General features: G+C 41.1%; 1 protein-coding gene and 1 long non-coding RNA gene across 4 annotated transcripts in view; one reads left to right on the top strand and one right to left on the bottom strand.

Annotated features, from left to right (window-relative positions):
• Positions 1-12,288: 12,288 nt before the first annotated feature.
• On the bottom strand, positions 12,289-21,277 carry LOC141580574 (uncharacterized). Its single transcript, XR_012512820.1, has 3 exons — positions 21,140-21,277; positions 20,339-20,423; positions 12,289-12,648 (listed from the first exon to the last, which is right to left on the bottom strand). It is a non-coding gene; the product is annotated as an uncharacterized LOC141580574 (long non-coding RNA).
• ANK3 (ankyrin 3) overlaps positions 20,846-22,449 on the top strand; it is a 698,348-nt gene continuing 696,744 nt past the window's right edge. For 2 of the 3 annotated variants that reach the window (XM_074382265.1, XM_074382263.1), the window contains exon 1: positions 21,014-21,525. In XM_074382265.1, the coding sequence (XP_074238366.1) occupies positions 21,029-21,525 (497 nt within the window). In that variant the 5' untranslated portion in view covers positions 21,014-21,028. Of the gene's footprint in view, positions 21,526-22,449 lie in introns of all 3 variants that reach the window. The other variant, XM_074382261.1, reaches the window with a different exon arrangement.

Raw genomic sequence — 22,449 nt, 5'->3', positions numbered from 1 at the left:
GGAAAAAATTAACAAGCCTCAAAATAATGCTTTTTTTATCTAGACAGAATTTTAGCCCTTATTATTTCAGACAAAATAAATATATGACGTCTTCTAATTTTAAAAACTTTTGAAAAAGAAGGGAAGGGACTAGGCTTATGCTTCATGGTGCCCAGAGGCTGAAGCAAAATTATTACAAGTGCTCTAGGTGACCAGGTGAGGATCTGGGAAAAAACATCCTGATAGAGGACTGAGTTCATTTAGTCAAATCATCCAATTAAAAAAAAATTACAACTGCCTTAATTTCAGTTTAAATACTGAAAACTATATCCCAAATTTCTTTATCTCAACCACTTTGCTTGTTACAGTGGAAGAATTAATTAGAAGTTAAGTAAATTCCAGGCAATTTTTAATTAAGGGATTAAAAAACAATTAAGACAGGCATAGAATTGTTACTTAACTCTAATTAGAAGAGCAATAAAAATCAACAAAATAATCCAATAGACTTACCTTTTACCTAAAAAGGAAGTTTTACATCATCACTATCTAATTAAGCAGACAAAAATGTGGGGGGCGGGAGGGGGGATTATCTTTAAATATGAACAATTTGGGGAAACGGTACCAGAGATGGTGCCTTTTATCAGATCAGATGGGTAAGATCTGATTTTTATTTCTTCTGTGCCTTCAGTGAATTGTTTTCTGATCTCTCTTAGTTGAACAGCTGGTAGCCTGGGACAATCCTGGACAGGAAGTAGGTAGATCTTTGTGTTTAATACATAGTGCATTCTTGGCATACATTAAGTGCAAAGTACTAGCCTGTTGTATCTTTCATCAGGCAAGGTTATGGAGAATTTTATTACAGGGCTTCTTTTATAATGAATAGGTATGACTTTTGCTAGTTAAATGATGAAATCATGCTACTGATTCAGGATGGGTGTAATTTGTGTTTGATGTTCAGAGAGGTTGGCTAAATAACACATTTTCCATCCCAAAGCTACATGTATCCTCTATGACCACCCCTTGTAAGGCAGGAATTGCTGATGTGAAGACAGCCATTGCCTCACACGAGGAAAGAGCAGGGATTAGGTGACTGGGAGTTAGGGCACTAAGGTCCTTGAGCCAGAGAATCTTGGGGGTTGCATATCTGACCTGTTTACTTGATTTTTTCTTTTTTGTGTCCAAAAATCAGTCTTTATCTCTGTCTCTGTCACCATCCCCAGGTCTCCCAATGACTTAAGTTGTGCTTCTCAGTCACTTGAACCCAACCTCAATACTGTAAGGTACAACTTTTGCTGCCTGCAGATAAGAGTTTTTCACTAAGAAGACTGATATCTGACAGTCCCTGACTTACTATCGTTAGACTTACAACTTTTTGATTTTACAGTGGTGCAAAAGCAATATGCATTCAGTAGAAACTGTATTTCAAATTTTGAATTTTGGTCTTTTCCCAGGCTAGTGATATATGTAGGTCAACATTTGCTATAAAATAGGCTTTGTGTTAGATGCTTTTGTCCAACTGCAGGTTAACAAAAATGTTCTGAGAATATTTAAGAAAGGCTAGGCTAAACAATGATCTTTGAAAGCTTAGGTATATTAAGTCCATTTTCAACTTACAATAGTTTCAACTTATGATGCATTTATTGTGACGAAACCCCATTGTAAGTAAAGGAGCATCTGTGTTAAGTTAAAATTCATGTCTATAGCTTCCTCATGATATTTAATATGTGACAGAGATGGTGCTGGCTTGGTGCTTTACTCTTGACTGGGGTCTCCTGACCATGGCATTATGGACATTTGGAGCTGGATAATTATTTATGTATTCATACATTTATTTATTTTTGAGACAGGGTTTCACTTTGTTGCCCAGGCTAGAGTGCAGTGGTGCAATCACTTCTCACTGCAGCCTCAAACTCCTAGGCTCTAGTGATTTTCCTGCCTTGGTCTCCTGAGTTGCTGGGACTGCAGGCAATTCTTTTAAGTTTTATTTTATTTTTAATTTACACATACAAATTATATATATTTATGGGGTGCAGTATGATGTCTCCATACATGTATATATTATATAATGATCAAATCACAGCATTTAGCTTAGTCGTTACCTCAAATATTTCTTTGTGGTGAGAACATTCAAAAATCCTTTCTTCTAGATATTTTCTTTTTTTAAAATTTACTTTTATTTATTTATTTATGATCAAGAGTCACTCTGTCACCCAGGCTGGAGTGCAATGGCATGATCTCGTGTGGGGAACATTCCCGTGTGAGACCCCCAAAGGGCGTGAGTCTCACTATGCGGTGAGTTTGATCCCAAGCACGGTTTCCTACTGGAGGCAGTCGAGCTATCAGGAAAAGGGAACTTAAAGATGGATGATCGGTTTCTAATATCAACCACAATATCGTTTGGGCCTAAAACTATGCGGTGCTGCTAGACCGAGTGGCCTCCTGCCAGCAACCGGTTCCTGCTTTTGACTTTTTTATGACTCTTTAAGAATAAGCTTTAACTTTTTCTTTACCTGCCTGACTGCCTTGTACCCTAGATAATGGTTTAACTGTCAGGATATTTGCAAAGCAAATGCCACCATAAGGGATGGCTTTGATCCCTGACTCAGAGACTCCTGAATGGGGGAGTTGAGATAAGTTGAGTCAGGAGCAGACAAAGGAGAATCTGGTTAAAAGATATTCTGATGAGCAAAACCAGAAAACCTTTTCACATCTCAGTTCTAAAACAAGATCAAACCAGAGATACCTGCAGCCAGGAGGAATAATGTCTGGATGTAAACAAGCTTTGTGATCACAGGAAATTCTGTTACTTTTTACAACCACTGATTGTGTATCTGACTTCTCTATTGTATAGGCCATGTAAGGTATACATTTGCATTTCCTCTTGCAACCATTGTGTATCTGATTTCTCTATTGTATAGGCCATGTAAGGTATAGATTTGCATTTCCTCTTGCTATGACGTAAACCAGAGCAAAGAAAGTGTATTTATTCCTGGCCTTTGAAAAATAAAATTTGCTGTTTAGGCACAGCCTATTCAGCCCTCCAGATGCCTCGCTTTCTCTCTCTCTGTCTTTATTATTTCTCCAAGTGCACGCTCTCTTCCAGGTATTGGGACCCTCTTGCAGGTCAAGAGACCCCCGGCAGACGTGCCTACCCGTCCCGGACGGTCCCCAACAAGCTCGGCTCACTGCAACCTCTGCCTCCGTGTTTAAGCAATTCTACTGCCACAGCCTCCTGAGTAACAGGGATTACAGGCATCTGCCACCATGCCCAGATAATTTTTGTATTTTTAGTAGAGCTAGGGTTTTACCATGTTGGTCAGGCTGGTCTCGAACACCTGACCTTAGATGATCCACCTGCCTCAGCCTCCCAAAGTGCTGGGATTACAGGTATAGGCCACCACTCTATTTTGAAACATACAATACTCTTAATTATTGTCACTCTACTGTGCAATAGGACACTAGAATTTATTCCTTCTATCTAACTGTAATTTTGTACCTGTTGACCAGTCTCTCTTCCTGCCACCCTCCTCCTACTCTCCTTCACCACTGGTAACCACTGTTCTACTTTCTACTTCTGTGAGATCAGATTTTTTAGATTCCACAAATGAATGAGATTATGCAGTATTTCTCTTTCTGTGTCTGGCTTTCACTTAACATCATGTTCTCCAGGCTCATTCCTGTTGCTATAAATGATAGAATTTTTATTTTTTTTTTTTTTTATGGCTGAGCAGTATTCTATTGTACATTCATACTACATTTTCTTTATCTATTCATCTGCTGATGGCCACTTAGGTTGATTCTGTATCTTGGCTGTTGTGAATAATGCTGTAATAAATACGAGAGTGAGGACACTCTTTGATGTACTGATTTCTTTTCCTTTCAATAAATACTCACTAATGGGATTGCTGGATTATATGGTAGTTCTCTTTGAAGAACTCACTTACTGTTTTCCATAATGGCTGTACTACTTTGCATTTCTACCCACAGCGTGCAAGTGTTTTGGCTTCTCCAGATTGTCATCAACATTTACTTTTTTTCTTTTGATAATAGCCCTTCTAACTGGGGCGAGGTGATATCTCGTGGTTTTTGTTTGCATTTCCTGGGATGGTTAGTGATATTAAGCATTTTCTCATATACCTGTTGGCCATTTGTATGTCATCTTTTGAGAAATGTCTTCAGGTCTTCCGTCCACATTCTACTTACATTATTTAGTGTTTTTGCTATTGAGTTGCTTGAATTTTTAATATATTCTGAATATTATTAACCCCTTGTCAGACGGATTATTTGCAAATAGTTTCTCCCATTTTTCAGGTTGTCTCTTGTCTCTTCATTCTTAATTATTTCCACTGTTGTGCAGAAGCTTTTTAGTTTTATGTTGGAACTAGATAATCCTTGTGGAGAATAATAATATTAACTCTGTGTATTGTAGGGTAGTTAGCAGCATCCCTGGCCTCTGCTCATTAGTTGCCAGTGCAATCCTAAAGATTGTGACAATCAAAACTGTGTCCAGACTTGGCCAAATGTGCCCTGGAGGAAAAATAGCCCCCAGTTGAGACCCACTGTGCTAGATCTCCTTCCCATCAGGCATAAGGAGGAATTTCTGCTTTCTGGCAAGTTTGAAGAGTGCTATATCTTATCTCTGTATTTCAAACCTTGACCTAAGAGGAGAAAGAAATCCTTCTGACCCACCGTGATAAATCAAACTCTAACAGAAATCTCCTAAACTGTTTTGTTTTTTAACCAGTTTAGTAAATTTTGATTGCTGTTACCCAATAGATTGCCAGTTTCTCATGTAATGATTTTGCTGCTGGTAATTCATTTCTCTTTCCCTTACTGTTTTGTTCAAAGAGATAACTCTTTTTTTAAAACTTATTTTTCAGGTCTCTGGCTTACTGGGAAGTGAGATCTTTTTTTCTCTATAGTTCCAGTCTCTTGGTCATGGTGGTTGGGATTGTTTTCCTTGTTGTCACTCCAGACCACACGCCTGAATTTCCCGAATGCATTACACAGCATTATGCACATGCTTCTATCCTTTTATTGTTGAGCTGCCAGTCAGTGCCTTTTATCCAGTCAGTCATAGAGTTTTCCACCCAAACACACCTGAAAAGAAAATATCCTCAACCCATAATCATTTCCACAGACCTCTTCTACTTGGGAAGTCAGCTGTGTTCTCACTCTTTCCTTCAGCCCACGAAGCCTCTTCACCCAGAGAAAACTGGCATTACTTTCAGGAAGTTGTTCTTACACTGTAGCTTACAGCAGAATCACCGGAAAGGCCTGCTAAAGCATGGATTGCTGGGCCCTAACCCCAGACTTTAATCCAGTCTGGAGAGAGGCCCAGTAATTTGCGTTTTTAACAAATTTCAGATAATGCTTCTGCTCCAGTCATCTCACCTTGAGACCACTGCCATAAGGTATAGTGGCAGAGGAAAAAGCCCTCCAGGTGAATCTGATTGTGTACCTGTTGACCAGTCTCTCCTCCTGCCACCCTCCTCCTACTCTCCTTCACCACTGGTAACCACTGTTCTACTTTCTACTTCTGTGAGATCAGATTTTTTAGATTCCACAAATGAATGAGATTATGCGTATTTCTCTTTCTGTGTCTGGCTTTCACTTAACATCATGTTCTCCAGGCTTATCCCTGTTGCTATAAATGATAGAATATTACTTTTTTATGGCTGAGCAGTATTCTATTGTACATTCATACTACATTTTCTTTATCTATTCATCTGCTGATGGCCATTTAGGTAGGTGCCCACCTAGTGCAGGATCATGGGTTTATTTCCTCCTTTCTCCAAAAGATCAATGTGTCTTGAGGGGGTTCCATCCTGCCAGCAATGTCAGTTGAGCTTGGAAAAGGCTACAAAAAATTTCCAAAGCTATGGAACAAAGCGCATGGACTCAAAAAAATATCCGGCACTGTAACACACATACACTTGGGTTGTTCTACCCCTGATCACACGGTGAATTTCCAGCTGCACCGGCTTTTAGAGGAATGTTTTGCCACAGTCCTTCCACAAAAGAGAGAACATTTGCTTACTTAAAAACTTATGAACGTTTATTAAGTAGCAATTACATTCAAAGCTTTCTAAAGAAATCAGGAAGAGACCAGGACACTTGGAGTGTAAACACCTGGATTCTACTCTGGTTAAATAACCTGGGCAAGTCACTGCATGGCATTTTGCAAATACTCAGTCTTCTCATCTATAAGATGAGGAATTTAGATTTATTCTCAGAGGCCTCTTGCAGTGCTGCCATTCTAGAAACACTTCCTTGAGCAAGAACTCTGACAGATTCTGGCTCTAGGGTTGGAACATAGTTGACTTGAACACTAAAGGGTCTGCTCAAATGTGTCAAAATGAGGCAGATCATGCCATCCTTTAACATGCCAAGTGTGGTCGGCTGAATAATGACCCCCAAAGATAGTCAGATCTGAATAATGACCCCCAAAGATAGCCAGAGTCCTAGAACCTATGAATGTTACCTTCTGTGGTGTTAGAACTTTGCAGATATGATTATCTCTTAAAAGATTAATCTTAAAAAGATTTTGAGATGGTGGAGATTATCCTGTCTTGATTAGATAGGCTCCAAATGTAATCACAGTTATTCCTCTAAGAGGGAGGCAAATATTTGACTAAAGAAGAGAAGGCCAAGTAATGACAGAAGATAGGGAGAAAGTGTGATATGATGTGAGGCCACAAGCCGAGGAATGAGAACAGCCTCCAGATGCTGAAAAGTCTGGGAACCAATTCTCCCCTAGAGCCTCCAAAACAAACCTGCCCTACTGACACCCTGATGTTAGCCCTTTCAGACTCATATCAAACTTCTGACCTCCAGAACAGAAAAAGAATATATTTGTGCTTTTTAAAAGCCATCAAGTTCATGATAAGTTGTTACAGCAGCCATGAAAAATGGATACATCAAGCTTAGAACAGCATGACACTCTCCTGATTCCCAAAGTGGAAATTTTTAATAGGGATGGCCATAGCTGGTAAATCAGAAGGATGACAGATGGTGCCCTGCGTTCTAATGAATCACATTGCCTGCCCTTCAACATGGCTGCCTTTCTTTAGATATTAGACAGTTCCACAATTATTCGAATTGCAGTATCTCTAATAGGCACTCTGTTGTAGTAGATAGTGGGTTTAGCCCAAGGTGTGGCATATTGTGGGTACTTCCTAGATGTTATTACAGGCTTACTGTCAGCTGGGCACAAGACACCAGAACAGGGGCTGGAGGTGAGGGAAGATGGGAGCATGCAGAGGACCCGTCCAAGCCTACCTCCTCAGTTCCCTGAATTCCTGCCAGGATCATTCTAGGACCACATACACATTATCTCATCAAGGCCATGGGAGGATACTTTTGTTGCTATTACAAGGGGTCAGGATCATTCATTTCTGACTCTACCATCTGTCCCATTGGTCACAGGGACCCACCAACACCTCCAAATACAGCCTGTGTCTATAATCTTCTTGGATGCTCTTTGGTTTAATTATTCCTGGCAGCTGGCAATCATTTCCTCCAGGCTCTAATCAGGAATCAGAGGTGATAATAATAACCATGAGAGCAATCCTATGTGTTTAGTGAAGGTTGTCTATATGGTGAGCACTTTACACAAAGTCTATCTAATCACTAAGCAACAATACACAGTAGGTATTATTATAATATCATCTTATACATAGGTTAACAGAAGCTTAGAGAAATGAACTATTTTATACCAAATTCTACAAGTGATCAGTGATGGAGTGCATATTCAAACCACGGTCTGCCTGATCTCAAACTCTTTCCATTTTGCTACATTGTTTCGATCAAAAGAAAATGTACCCCCAAGTACTTGGCACAGTGTTTGGTATAGGATAAGATCTTGGTGTTGGCTTTTATTGATAGCATTGTGCATTTATGTCTATGACTATGGCTTCCCATCAGAGTGCACAGGGAGCGATGCCACAGGCATGGTGGCCTAGGGCCCAGCAGATAGAGAGGTCCCCTTTGGCCTTCTATACCCCATGTCCCTGAAGAGCTTCAAAGTCATTCATGTGCTCTTCTGCTTCTTTATCCTCCTCCCTTGACATACCTGATAGTTTCCAGAAATGAGAAAAAAAAGCGGCTGTAGCCAAAAGAATGAGTGGAGAAAATGCACGCAGAGGGTCCGATCCTCTTAGATTGAGCCTCTCTTCACCTGGCATCCTGTCCAGCTGATCTTCTCTCCCTCCCTACCTTTAAAGGCCCCTATATACATCTCTCTGCATTCACTGACATTGTCCCAGAAACCCCTGTGCCTTCACCTTCTACCACATACATACTGATGTCTGAGAGACAGAGGAGCTCACACAGGCAGTAGGATTTAGGGAGATTTCAGGACTGTCTCCTGAAAACAAATGTCTCTGGTTATTTTCTCACATTCCTGAGAGAGTTGAACAAGTTAAGACAAGCATGCGGCACAATGGTCTCTTCCCCCCATCTCTGACCAGTGACATGCGTCACCAATTGATGATGGCATTCTCTCCAATGAACTCAGACCAATGAATTGGAGGTGACACTGTAGAGGAAACTCATTTGACGTGCCTAGACTGTGACATGCATTTGAAGATGAGGTACTCCGTGATCTCTTCCTAAGTTGTGAATCCACTTAGTAATGTCTGAATTCTAAACTTTCATTAAAGCCCAGGCACCATCTTAGGTATTTCGAGAAGCCACCCCTTACTGTTGTCTCCCCTGCATCTCTCTCCTATGATATTGATATATCCAAGGGAGAATTCAGATTTTGAGGGGACTGAAACCTGACAACAGTTTTGTAATTTTTCTGTAGAGAAAATGAAAAGATAATTCAATTTTTCCTCTAGATTGATCCAAATTTGCTTAGAAAAAATTATTTTGGCTTCAGACTTATTGTTGATTATGTCATGTAAATTTTCAAGTTGTTCTCTAATTTGGGAAAACCACTATCAATTTTGTTTCATACACGAGCTCTAAGATTTTAGAGCATCTCAAGTTTGCTGGCAGTGTCTAATCAGAAACAGTCTTGTAATGAATGACACCCATTGACCAGTTTGCCCTCATGTCCTCAAGTTTTATTTCTAACTGAAATGCATCTAAATATCTGAAACCATGTGGGTAATTCATCATGCCCTTGCAAAGAGCACCAAGCATGTATTGTGGGCACCGAGTGAGGCAAGTTGCTTCCCAAGCACTATGGGCATGATCGCCTTAGTGTGAGCAAAGCAATGTTCCTTCAGAAGCAGGAGCCAGGCCTTCTATTCAGCTGTGTGTCTACTGTCAGCTCTTCAAGGATGCTCAGAGAATAAATCCAATTTCTTTATCATCCATAAGAAAGCCCGGTCCTTGAAAAATGCCATGTGACTTACCCAAAAAATTGGAGGTAGAGCCTGGACTAGAATCAGGGAGACACACTGTAAGATTCACGCAGTCTTTCCCCTCTGCTTAGAAAGGTCAGCATGTCCTGGGTTTTTGATAAATATTTCTAAAGCTCATCATGTACTGGGTATTTGATAAATATCCCTAAGTTTCAGTCCTCTCAAAACATCTAGTAAAATGCCTATAAGAATTCAAATACATATCCTTTAATGAATGAATGAGCAACTAAGTGAATGAAGAATATAGTATAAGCATTTCCAAATATTCTGGTTGCTCTTTTTTAATATTTTTTATATTAATGGTGTTTTATATTAATAGCCATAATTTCAGGCTTTTTTTTTTCTTCTGAGATTAAAGTCTTGGTGAAATCATAGACTGGTCAGTACTGGAAGACACCCTAACAATCATATAATTCAATCCCTTTTTTTTTTTTTTTTTTTTATTCCATGGATAAGGAAACTGAGATTGAAAAAGCTGAAATTATTTACCCAGGGCCTTAGAGTAGTTCTTCTAAATACTTATCTAGGGCTTTTATCATGCTCTTTAGTATCACAAGACAAGTGCTTATCACTTACTTTTAATAGATCCAGAATTTAGAGTCTGAATCTGCCTTGAAATCAATCACTTCAACTGTCCCTCACCCCTTATTTTTCACTTACAACTTTGGAGTATCTATTAAATATCCTGTGTGTTCAGTGCCAAGGGGACAGCAGAGACATGGTCCCTACCCTTAAAGAACTCATAATCATATATGTTCATAGAAACATATGACCGTATTAATGACAGGAGATAATTATGGAAAACATTTTGTCAATTTCCTTGGAATTCTGTATGAAATAAAAGTTATTTCTCTTTTAGACCACAATATTTTCATTTTTAAATGAGACATTTGAAGAATGTACTCTAAAAGCTAAACCATTTCAGCAAGGCTGCTTATCTTATTTATTTCTTTATTTCTTTATTTGAGAAGGAGTTTTGCTCTTGTTGCCCAGGCTGGAGTAAAATGGTGCAATCTCAGCTCACTGTAACCTCTGCCTCCTGGGTTCGTGACTCTCCTGCCTCAGGCCTCCCGAGTAGCTGGGATTATAGACATATGCCACCACACCTGGCTAATATTGTATTTTTAGTAGAGATGAGGTTTATCCATGTTGGTCAGGCTAGTCTTGAACTCCCAACCTCAGGTGATCTGCCTGCCTCAGCCTCCCAAAGTGCTGGGAACACAGGCATGAGCCACCACTCCTAGCTAAGACTGCTTACCTAAACAATCAAATCTTAGCCACATCAAGATGGGGCTGTCACTTTTAAGGGTATTATTCACTGAATGGACCATATCTTCATCTTTGGTCATTGAACTAACTGGCCAAACTTCGTTCATGTATTTTGTTTTTGTCTGCTATGCCCATGGAACTATAATTTAAGGAATGTGAATAGAGCAGCACAAACCAAATGCTTCTCCCCCAAAACACTATGATGCATGTCATAGGAAATGGCCTCAGCCAGTCCTGGGAAGCAGTAAAATGTGATGAAGGGCATGGAAGTTGGGTTAACAAACATTCATTTATCAGATATTTATAAATAATTATTAAGTCCTTACTAAATGCCAAGCACTACTGGATACTCAGAGTCAATAGAGTGGTGAATAAGAGAAAGAGATCCCTGCTTCTATAGAGCTTATATTCTAGTGAAGTAAACAGGTCATGAACAATAGAAAATCTACATAGTAATAAGCACTGTGCAGAGAAAAAAAATGTTTGATGATAAAGCATAGATTGGAGGATCAGGAAAGGCTTCTTGGGGCAGGGGACAGGGGACAGAGAGTGACTTAGATGCTGTCATTCAAATGACAAGAAGGAAGCAAATGAGGAAGACTTGGGGGAAGAGCGGGGAAGATGATCTGGGAAGAAGGAACATGATGGGCAGCGCCCATAAGGGAGGAGGCATGGCTTGGAAACAGAACTTACGATGATGTGGCTGAGGCCTTCAGGAGAAGAATAGGGCAAAGATGATATCAGAAAGGCAGGCAGGGGCCAGACAATGTCAGACTTTGTAGGCAGGGTGAGGAGTTTGGGTTTGACTTCAAAGGCAAGAGAAGCCATTGTAGGGTTTTCAGTAGGGAAGTCACATGATGTAATTTATATTAAAAAATCATTCTGGATGCTGTGAGGAGAGTCAATTGCAGGGAGGAGGAAGGGAGGCAAGGAGGTAAATTAGGACACAGTGGCAGTACTGCATGTGAGAGACAGTGGCCACTGAAATGAGATGGGGCTGTCACATGGACAGACATGGCTACTTGACTCACTGGCTTGGGGAGCTAATCAAATCAGCCTTTTAAGTATGAATTTCCTTACCTACGAAAGGGGTATAATAACATTCTCTTGGAAATTTATTCTGGGCATTAAATGTGATAATCCCCAGCACTTACTAAGTACACAATGACATTCTAGAAAACCAAAGGATAGTGTGCTAGTAATCCGGATCAGTATCAGCAAGCTACAGCCCATTCAGTCCATTACCTGTTTTTGCTGATACATTTTATTGGAACAGAACCATGCTTGTTTGTTAGATGTGGCTGCTTCCACACTGCAATAGCAAAGTTGAATAGTTGCAACAGAAACTATAACGGCCTGTGAAGCCTAAAATATTTACAGCCTGGCCCTTTAAATTAAAAGTTTACTGATCCCTGATTTAGATTGTAATGAAGAGTAGAAGGTAGAAGGAATGTAAGAAATATGAGATGTATCTTTACAAGGAGGAGGCAGATAATTCAGAGGAACATTAGTGGTGTGTCATGCACTATATTTTTTAAGTGTTCTACAAAAGAAAAGGCCCCAGCTATAAAGACATGATTAATAAAAGAAAGCATTTGAAATAAACTTCAAATGTCATCATCACACAAATCAACCAATAGTATAACATTTATATAGTGCCCCTATATTTCCATTACATTCATCAATAATTTTACTAAAATAATTCATTCTAGATGTATAATTTTAGTGTAAGAGAAGACAAGTAATGGAAAACAGCTAGCAATAAATTGGAAGAACCAGAAATAAAATAGAGAGTTCATCCATGCAGTCAATAAATATTGATTTGGCACAAAATTTATACTAGGTCCAGTGCTGGGTGCTGGGATACAAAATGGTAGACATGATGTGGACAGCCACAGTCCTTGCTTTCATGGAAATTGAGTTTAATGTTTCCTTTTGGGGAAGGACTGTCCCTAGCTCCATGTGAGTACCTTTGTGTAAATGAAGAAATACCCTCTCCTCCTTCCTCAAGATACTTTATCTCCATCTGTAGGAAACATTCCAAAAAAAGACTAAATTTTTCTAGAGCCTTAATTGGCATCTGCCAACAATTTTAATATAAATGTTCGACTCTACTGTAATTATGATGTAAATAGCTCTGGGGCATGACACCCTTTTGGAGTATAGAAACCTGTTTAACTCTATGCAGAAGCATGAAATTTATGTGCTCAGAAAAGAAAGGAATGATAATATGGAAAGAAGCTACTGCCTGGGCTGAAGATTATGAAGACTGTTTCTCTAGTTATCAATTTTTACTAAGTTGGTGATCCCTAATTGTGGTTTTATTAGTAGCCTGCTGGTATCTGGAATAATTTCATATGGCTTTTTAAAACTTTCAATGTGAAATTTAAGCAAGCAATGTATTATACTTGAAAGAGTGGACAAGGGGAAGATTGTAGTAAAATGAAATGATCAGTTATAGGATGTCCAAGTAACAAAAAATTTTGGGGTCTCAGAGCAAAGCCAGTTTGCATAGTTTTGGGGAGCTGTGTTGGTATGTTTCTATTTTTACTAAATTTAATTTCTTTATTTACTTTCTGGTTTAAACAGAAAAATCCAGATTTGAAGTTTAAGGCTTCATATCACATAAGTAGTATATGATTAGAATTCCTAGGTGAAGAAGTCCCATATGAGGCAATTAGAAACAGTTTTATAAAACACAAAGGCTAAAACAGGCAATTCCATTGGCTCTAGAATCAAAGCATGCATGGGGTAGGTCAAGCACCTTCATGATTTTTTTTTTCCCTTTGTTCAGAAACAAAATGCAAAGATGTATGAATTGAGAGAGACTAATTCTGGTTTAGAATCAGAATGGAGGAGTGTAAAGGGTGAAACAAGAAAGAACTAGGAGGAATATGTGGGAAGAAATAAAAATAATTTTTTATTTTGAGACAGGGTCTCACTGTTGCCCAGGCAGGAGTGCAGTGGTGCAACTGCAGTTCACTGCAGCCTCCACCTCCTGGGCTCAAGGTATCCTCCTGCCTCAGCCTCAGAAATAGCTGGAACCATAGGCATGTGCCGTCATGCCTGGCTCATTTTTAATTTTTTTTTTTTTTTTTTTTTGTAGAGATGATATTTTGCCCAGGCTGGCCTCAAACTCTTAGGCTCAAGTGATCCACCTGCCTCAGCCTCCCAAAATGCTGAGATTACAGGTATGATATACTGTACCTGGCCAGATGGAAATATTTTAATTAAAAGTCTGCTCCTCTTCATTCCCCCAAACTCTATTCTGAAGGTTTTTATTCCTCTTCCCCTGTGTCCTAGATGCCATGCCAATGAACAAAATAAAGTTTCTCTTTCCTTTTCTTCCCTAAACACCCTCAACTAGAACCAACACAGTTCAATTCACTGGGAATTCAGGCAAAGATAACAAAGTTTGCCTTTCCTTATTAATAAGTGGCTAAATGTTACCAGTTTATTTTCCATCACTAATTAGTTAGTTTTGCTTTATATTAACTTTATATTTGTATTTTTAAGGATTGATATTACATATTGCCATCGCTTTAAATGTTTTTGAAATCCCAGACCAAAGTGAATAAAAAGAAGTGATGAAAAGTTCTGATCAAAATGTGGAGATAAAGTAGAATGAATCATACTGATTATTTTGTCTTCTGTAACTCCACTATGAAGTTTCTTATCCTATTTCATAAACTATTTTGGGCCTGGATTTTAAAAATCAACAATCAGTTATCTCAAATATGTTGAGTCAGAAAATGTTTGCCATTTTACAAAATATATCAGATAATCTCTATTTCCTTTCAAATGTTTACAAAAACTCAAAGGATTAAGAAATGGAAACAGACACTAAAACAAGTCACTTAACCATATCCTACATGGGATTGCAACACTAACTCGATAAATAAACACTATATTCTCATTCCACTTGACCTTGATAAAAAGATTGCTAAGCCATGATCTTTATTGTGTGTTTAGAAGTATGAGTTTCTATCCAGTTGAGACCATTCTTGAGCAGAAAGGCCAAAAGCCACAGGACAGAAAACATTTTGGTTCAACTTTGTGCTTGGTGAGCTGTTTCCTCTCATAAATTCACAAATTAAGGGACATATTTCTACATACTATCATACTCCCCATGGCTTGTGGTAAGCAAATATATGTCTCTCCTACTTGAGAAATGTTTTCTATTACTTCTTTTGTGAAAGAAACACACATTCATTAAACATCATGTCTTAAACTTTAAACAAAATTTCTCACAGGCTAAAACTTTCTGTATTAACTCTTGTTTCCTTGTTTCTTGGAGATTTCATAGACACTGCGTAAGAAACCAGCTTTTCTCTCTTGTGAACGGTCAGGTAAAAAAATTCTGCTGTTTAAACATAATTGTTAGTGTCTAATTATAGTAAAAACTACACTGGAAGGAACAGTGTCTCATGGTAGCTGTGAAGAAATGTCATAAATTCAGAAGCTGAGTGAGTGGGAGAGAGGAAAGTTAATACAGTCCCCTTTCTACTGTTGGTTCTTGATAACATTAGGTGGCTTAAGCACAGGGAATTAAATAATATGGAATCACATAATATGTGACTACCTTTTCTGCTTCTCTTTCCCTCCTGATAATGTCAAGGAGAAAGTTTGCATCCAGTTCTGGTTTTTCTGTCCCTTTAGTGCTTGCTAAGTTTTCTTTTTGACAGAGAGGGCTTCAGGCAGAATATGGAATAAAACAAGAAAGGTATAATGTAATAATATTTTGTTTTAATCCTGTGTGTTTAGTGCACGTGAAAGTGATTTTTCTGAAGATACTAAAAGAAAGTTTCTTTTAAAGATAAGTGTTTAGAACTTTCAGGTGACTGAACACATGGAGGTGTCTGGAGAGTGGTCCCTTAGGGAGGGCACGGAAGCTTTCATGCCCCTTCCCCCGTACCTTGCCCTATGCATCTCTACATCTGTATTCTTTGTGATATTCTTTATAAGAAAATAGTAAACGTAAGGTACTATGTCATTCCCTATGGTACCAAGTAAAGTGAGAGTCCTGTTGTCCATGGTCAGCCAGCCTGGGACTGTCGGGGAGGTCCTGACCATTTATCTACTATGGGAAACATGATTAGAGTTTGACCAAATTTGTTCAAATTGTGGGGAGTGTCACTGAAACACCAGTGGCTTGTGCATCGCACCATTTGAGGAACCATATGACCACAGGGTCATCATGAGGAACAGACCAGAATCTCCAGCTTCAAGCAGTGGATGCCTAGGAAGGAAGATCTATGACTGCAGACAGAAATCTGGTGGCTCTAATTGGCCGGTCCTGGTCTATGTGACCCCGATGCAGTGGCTGTATTTCCCTGTACCTCAGCTTTCCTTTAACAAAATGGGATAAAGGGTAAAATATGTGTTTAGATAAAAAGTAAATTAATGTAAATAAAAACATTAAATAACAAAGGTGATGCAAGAATGTGATGAACAGGGTCCAGTGGCTCATGCCTGTAATTCCTAGCACTTTGGGAGGCCTAGGTGAGAGGATTGCTTGAGCCCAGGAGTTTGAGACCAGCTTGGGCAACATAGTGAGTCTCTGTCTTTATGAAAAATAAAAAAATTACCTGAGTGGGGTGTCATGTTGCTGTTAGTCCTAGCTACTCAGGAGGTTGAGGGAGCTATAATTATACCACTGCACTCCAGTGACCAAAAAAAAAAAAAGAAAAGAAAAGAAAAGAAAAATAAAGAAAAAAAGAAAGAAAAAGAACAAATGCTATAAAGTGACTGAGTTTGGAACCCACTGTTACAGTTCTCTAAATAGAGATTAACTCACCTTCCACCAGACTTCATCTTAAACAAACAAATGAAAAAACACTTCCTTTCATTTCTTTCTCTCTCCCTTCTTCCTTTCTACCCTCTATCATTTAACAAAATGGATTCCTAGTGTATATGATATCCCTGACATATTAGGCACCACAAACTCAGAAATGCAAAGATCCGTAAATATATTATCATCTTTCTTCTCAACCTGCTCAGTCTCCCTGGAAAGACAGATGTGCAAACAATTATTCTATAGTTAGAAATGTGACATGCATAGCTGGGCATGGTGGTGCATGCCTGTGATCCCAGCTACCTGGGAGGCTGAGGCAGAAGAATTGCTTGAACCTGGGAGGCAGAAGTTGTGGTGAGCTGAGATCACACCATTGCACTCCAGCCTGGACAGCAAGAGTGAAACTCCATCAGGAAGGAAGGAAGGAAGGGAGGGAGGGAGGGAGGGAAAGAAACAAGGAAGAAAAAGAAATAAAGGAGGGAGGGAGGGAGGGAGGGACGGAAGGAAGGAAGGAATAAATGTGACATGTATGCAAGGTGTATAGTAGCCTAGGAGAAGAACAGTCATTTGGGAAGAAAGGGGAGGTGTTCGGTTTCAACCTTGAGAATCAGTTCGATGAAATACAGTCCAAATTCATAACTATATCCTTAATTTATTCAGCAAACTTCTACTGAGCCAGATGCTGCATTAGGTCATGGTGATTTGGACATGAAAAAGATACAGTCAAAGCATCTAGAAGCTCATGATTAAAGTGGGACATAAGCAAGGAAAGTAATGGTTATATAGGTCTATAACCCTTATCTGAAACCCCTGAAGGCAAATATGTTCACAATTCTGAATTCTGAGAATAGTGATATGGCATATGCACTCTATATCACATAACAGCAGTAAAAGGAAGTGGGGAAGTCCCTCATAGTTCAAACATAGAACTAGTCATACTAAATGGAATAAAGAGTAAAAATACCCTTATGTCAATTCTGTTTAGGTGTCTAGTTTTTGTATTTTTGTAATTGTTTAGATTTCTGAATTGCAAAAAGTGTTTGGGAACATATTCTTCAAAATTGTTAGAGTTATGCTGCAGGGTATTTTGGCAGAAGAAAGAAAGGGCAACAAACTACGCTGTAGTAGAAAAAGAGTCACGGAAGGCCTCCCTGAAGATGTATTTTCTGAGTGGAGTCTTGATGGATGAATAGTAATTAACCAGGCAGAGAAGATGGGTGAAGCAGAGAACTGGAGGATGGGGAGAAAGATTTTCTAGGCAGAAGAAATGGAAATGGCTTGTAGAAAGACAATGGCCTTGGTGTTTGGGGGGAAACTGCAAGTAATTCAGAACAGCTGTGTCTGTGGGTTGCCGAAGTAGTTGGAGAAGGGGATGGAGGTGGAAATGCTGATGGAGAGCAACTGAGATCTAGTGGAAGAAGTGGACCAGGACCCACGCTGAGTTAACCTTTATGGTGAAAGATAGAATGAGCTACTAAGTAATATTTTAACACTGTATAATCATATGAACCGATTTGAAATTTTAGACAAACCATAAGATTGGACAGAGCTGATATACTACACAAAATTGGGAGGATATTGAAGTTGTCCAGGTAAGAAATGATGAGAAAATGCAAGTTAGCATGGTTTGGCACATAGTAATTACTCAATAAATCATAGCCCTTAGAGAATCAAAGGCAGGGATGTGGTGGAGATAAATAAGAAGGGACATTTAAGGACTCAGTATTTGATTGGGTTGGGAGGTAGGGGGCAGAGTCTCCTCCCCCGACTTCAAGGTCTTGGCTGCTTGGTGGAGCTAAGCTAGGGAGCATTGGTAGAGTACATGATTCTGTTGTCTTGGGGGGCAGAAAAGGAGAAATGATGTTTTCCATTTTGGATGAGATGAAATTGGGTTTGGGATTCAGGGAAATTGTCTTAGATGGATTTGGGAGTCATTATGTGATAGCTAAGCCTTAATGTGAATAAGATCATAAAGAGAGCATGATATGAGAAATAAGGCAGAAGACGTTTAAGGAGGAGATAACAGTCAGCCCTATCAAGTGCTCCTGAAAAAATAACCTAGATAAGGGTCTAGAAAAGACTTTCATGGCTGTAGCAAAGAGATCAACTATAATCTGAAAAGAGAAGTTTCAGTAGCTGAGGAAGGGCAGAGGCCTGATGACTATAAATAAAGGAGTGTGCAAGTGAGAACATAGGGACCCCAGTGTCAACTACTGTCCCTTTAAGATACTTGACTGTGTAAAGAGAAACAGAGAGGAGACAAACTTAGAGACAAACATAGACTGCAGGAAAGATTTTTGGCTTAGTTTTTAAAGGTAGGAGTGTTGTTGCCAGACTGTCAGTTACTTCTTGCAGTTAGCTTTTCAGCTGTGTTGCAGCCTGCCTCTGGAGGAGGGGAAGTGTCTTTGATGCTCCTGAACACAAGTATTTCTCAGAAACAGACGACCAGATAAACAGACTGGCCAGGAATAGCTCTGCAGGGAAGTACCCCTTTCTGGGCTTCTCTCCCAGGTGCTGCTCCTTATGCTAACTTCCTGTAGAGTTTTTTTTTTTTTTTTTTTTTTTTCCTCCCTCTATTGTCTACCTGGCTGGCTGCTTGCCTCTTGTTTAAGATGGCTCTTGTGACTGTATCGGTGCCAGAGAGTTGGCTTGTAAAAATACCTGTCTGTGTCTTTACCAAGGTGATGTGCCTCCCAAGCCACCCACACCTGGCCCTTGTAGTGTGTATTGTCTGCTTCACACATTCAATTTGGGCAACCAATTTTTATGAGTGCCTGAAGGGATAGAGAACTAGGCTAGACGCAGTGAGAGTTAAAGAAAACAGGGGCCGGTCGCGGTGGCTCAAGCCTGTAATCCCAGCACTTTGGGAGGCCGAGGCGGGTGGATCACGAGGTCAAGAGATAGAGACCATCCTGGTCAACATGGTGAACTACTAAAAATATAAAAAATTAGCTTGGTATGGTGGCACGTGCCTGTAATCCCAACTACCAGGAGGCTGAGGCAGAAGAATTGCTTCAACCCAGGAGGCGGATGTTGCGGTGAGCGCGCCATTGCACTCCAGCCTGGGTAACAAGAGCGAAACTCTGTGTCAAAAAAGAAAGAAAGAAAGAGAGAGAGAGAAAGAAAAAAAGAAAGAAAAAGAAAAAAACAGGACCTTTGCCCCAGTGGACCTTAAAATCCAGGGCATAGGATAGCCTTGTAATGATGACAGTGGTTCTTAACTTTCTGGGGACACCCAAATCCTTTTGAAAAGTTATGAAAATGATGTGCTTTCTCCCTGTGAAATAGCACACAGAATTTACATACAATTTCAAGGGGTTTTGAACTTGTAATTCGGAAGTTGCTTATAAATCTCATGTGAAGAATGCCTAAAGAGTTATTGTTGCTATAGTAGTGTGTGACCTTGGCTAAATAATGCTTCTGAGGTTCAGTTTCCAGATTATGCTGCCTGTCTTGCAACGGTTTTGTGAAGACTAAATGAGAAAACATGAATAAAGTGCTTAGCACAGGTTCCAACACAGAGCTAATGCCCGATAAATGTTATTTCAGTTTTATGTGTGTTACAGAGAAAATGAGCAAGGTGTTAGATGGGAGTTACAGCTAACTTGCTGCAGTGTTCTCTGGTAATGAAATCATTCCGGTATTTAGCTGTTACTTGTTGGCAAACATGTTTCCCATACTTTAGTCATCCCCTGCCTACCTTTTGAAATTGTGCTTATCCCAGACCCACCTGGACAATTGCTCTTTTAAAACATTTTTTAAACATACATACTTGCTTAGGAAAGAACTTCTGGATCCCTACCTTAAATAGAAAAACTGCTTTCACTTGCCTTAAATGGAAAATAACAGTATCAATAAACAGTGAAACTAAACAATGAAAATGAAACAATGTTATAAATTCCAGTTAGATACCAGTGCTTACCTAGGGCTTTGAGCCTGGGGCCTGCTCCTGATAAAAGGGAGTTTACTATTTGAGAGAGAATACTTTCTCCTTGTATGCAGAAGAACTGAAAGAGAATCCAAAAAGAAATACGTTTCTTACTATGTGATTCATAGTCATTTAACTGCCCTGGCCCTGTTCACATCTTCCCTGACTCAAAGTGAGATGATCTTAAGTGAGATGACATTAAGTGAGGGCAATTGCTCCCCTCGCCCCACTCCAAGCCAACTAGAATAGTAAATTCTTTGGGGCAGCGGCCTGATATCCACCTATCCCGTTGGCCTTGTCCAGGAAGGAGTGCAGCAAAACCCTTGTCATAAGAGCTCCTGGAAACAAGGACACACAGAGGTCCTGCTCCCCATTCCGTTGCCGGATCAGGCTCAGTGCCTTCGTCACACCCCGCACAGCTCCGGAGTTTCATATTTTAATTGGGCACGTTGCTGAAGCAATCTGAGTGCTGCCGGGACCTCGGCGGGTGGAAGGGAGTCAGTCTGTGGGCGTTGCTTGGAAGCTACCTGCCCAGCAAACATTGCTTTTACATAGATCGTGCCCTACAGATTAATAATAATGCAAAACCCAAATTGCCTAGCGATGATTTTATTCCCCTAAGCCCTAATAGGCACCAGTAAATCGCAGAATGTTATTTTATTATTATTTATTATCATTACGGAGATGGCTAATGAAACTCTATTCAGCAGCCCGGAGGAAAGGGGACTCGTCCTCCCTTTCTTCCTGGAGCTGCTTCTGATGTCCCTAGTCACCCTGAGGCCACCCGCCTCTTACCCTGGCCCCTGGCCCCTGGGCACCGGCCCACTGGGTGTGATCGCAGGGAGCTGGGAGCCCCGCAGCCTCGGCCTCCGGCCCAGCAGCACCTCTACCTGGGCCGGGCCCGCCCCCCGCTCACCGGCCCGCGCTGGCACCTGGCGGTCGCCGCGGACACAGCAGCAGGAGGAGGAGGCGCCGCGCGGGGCGGGCGTCGCGGGGCCGCGCTTGGCGTTCCTGAGCCGCGGCCGAACTTTTCCCCAAGAAGTCCCACGTCTGGGGGCCGGAGGAGCGGGACCGGGAGGAGAGACCGGAGTTCCTGGAAGGATCAGCAGCAGCGGCCCCACAACATGGCCTCCTCTGCCTCCTCCTCTCCCGCAGGCGCCGAGGACTCCGCTCCTGCGCAGGTGAGCGCCGCGCCGCCCCCCTACCTGTGGCTGCCTTCACCCAGGGGCACGCGGGGACCCGGGCGGGCGGGAGGCCCGGGCGGGGTTGGGGACAGGAGCCTGGAGACTGCCCGGAGTCCTGCCCTCCTGGGGTGTCAGGCGTCGCCGCGAGGCTCTGGGAAGGCGAGCGGAGGGGACCTGGTTCCTGCAGATCGTGGGGGTCCGGTTGCGCCCGGAGCGCGGAACTGAAGTTGCGGCCCGGGACACAGGCGCCAGCTGGAACTCGGTCCCAGTGCTGGAGCATCCCCAGGAGAGAGGGGGGCCCGAGGACTTGGGGCATCTGCTTGGAAACATTCGTCTAGAAAAAAAAGCGGGCCCCGGGCTCAGGACGCCCTCACCTCGGTCTCCCGTCTTGGGGCTTCCTTGTTCCTGGCTTGCACCTCTAATCCCTTGCCAGGCTGAACCCTTCCTAAGGACACGATCCAAGCAGGCTGCAGAGGCTGCACGTTTGGCAGGGAGGAAATCACCTGGTTCGGAAATCACCTGGTTCTGAAATCACCTGGTTCTCAAAGTTACCTTCAGTTAGGCTTTTTTTCTCCTTTTTCTTTTTTGAAAGTGAGTCGATTTAACACCGTTAAAGTATAGAATATACTTTATAGATTGAGACAGAAACGTGCAGAGTAGGGTGGCGATCGTGGCAGTGCCCGGGGGTGGCTTTGGTGGGTTTACCTTCTCCCCGATCTCCGAGAGCCTTGTAAAGACATGCTAGCAAAAACACGAAGTGGAAATAGGGTGCCTGGTAAGCAAAACCGCAGCATCAAGACGAGTCTCCTTCTTCCCACCCCACACCCCTCAGCAGATTGCCACCTTTAAGCCCGGAGGCGTTTAACAGCAATTGTGGAGCTGCCACTGTGTGTATAATGTGGCATAATTGGTTTAAAACAC

The sequence above is a fragment of the Saimiri boliviensis genome, chromosome 12 (genome assembly GCF_048565385.1).
Source record: "Saimiri boliviensis isolate mSaiBol1 chromosome 12, mSaiBol1.pri, whole genome shotgun sequence".
NCBI classification, from domain to species: domain Eukaryota; kingdom Metazoa; phylum Chordata; class Mammalia; order Primates; family Cebidae; genus Saimiri; species Saimiri boliviensis.
The sequence above is the reverse complement of the archived record's forward strand: the minus strand, read 5'-3'. Positions and strand labels throughout refer to the sequence as shown.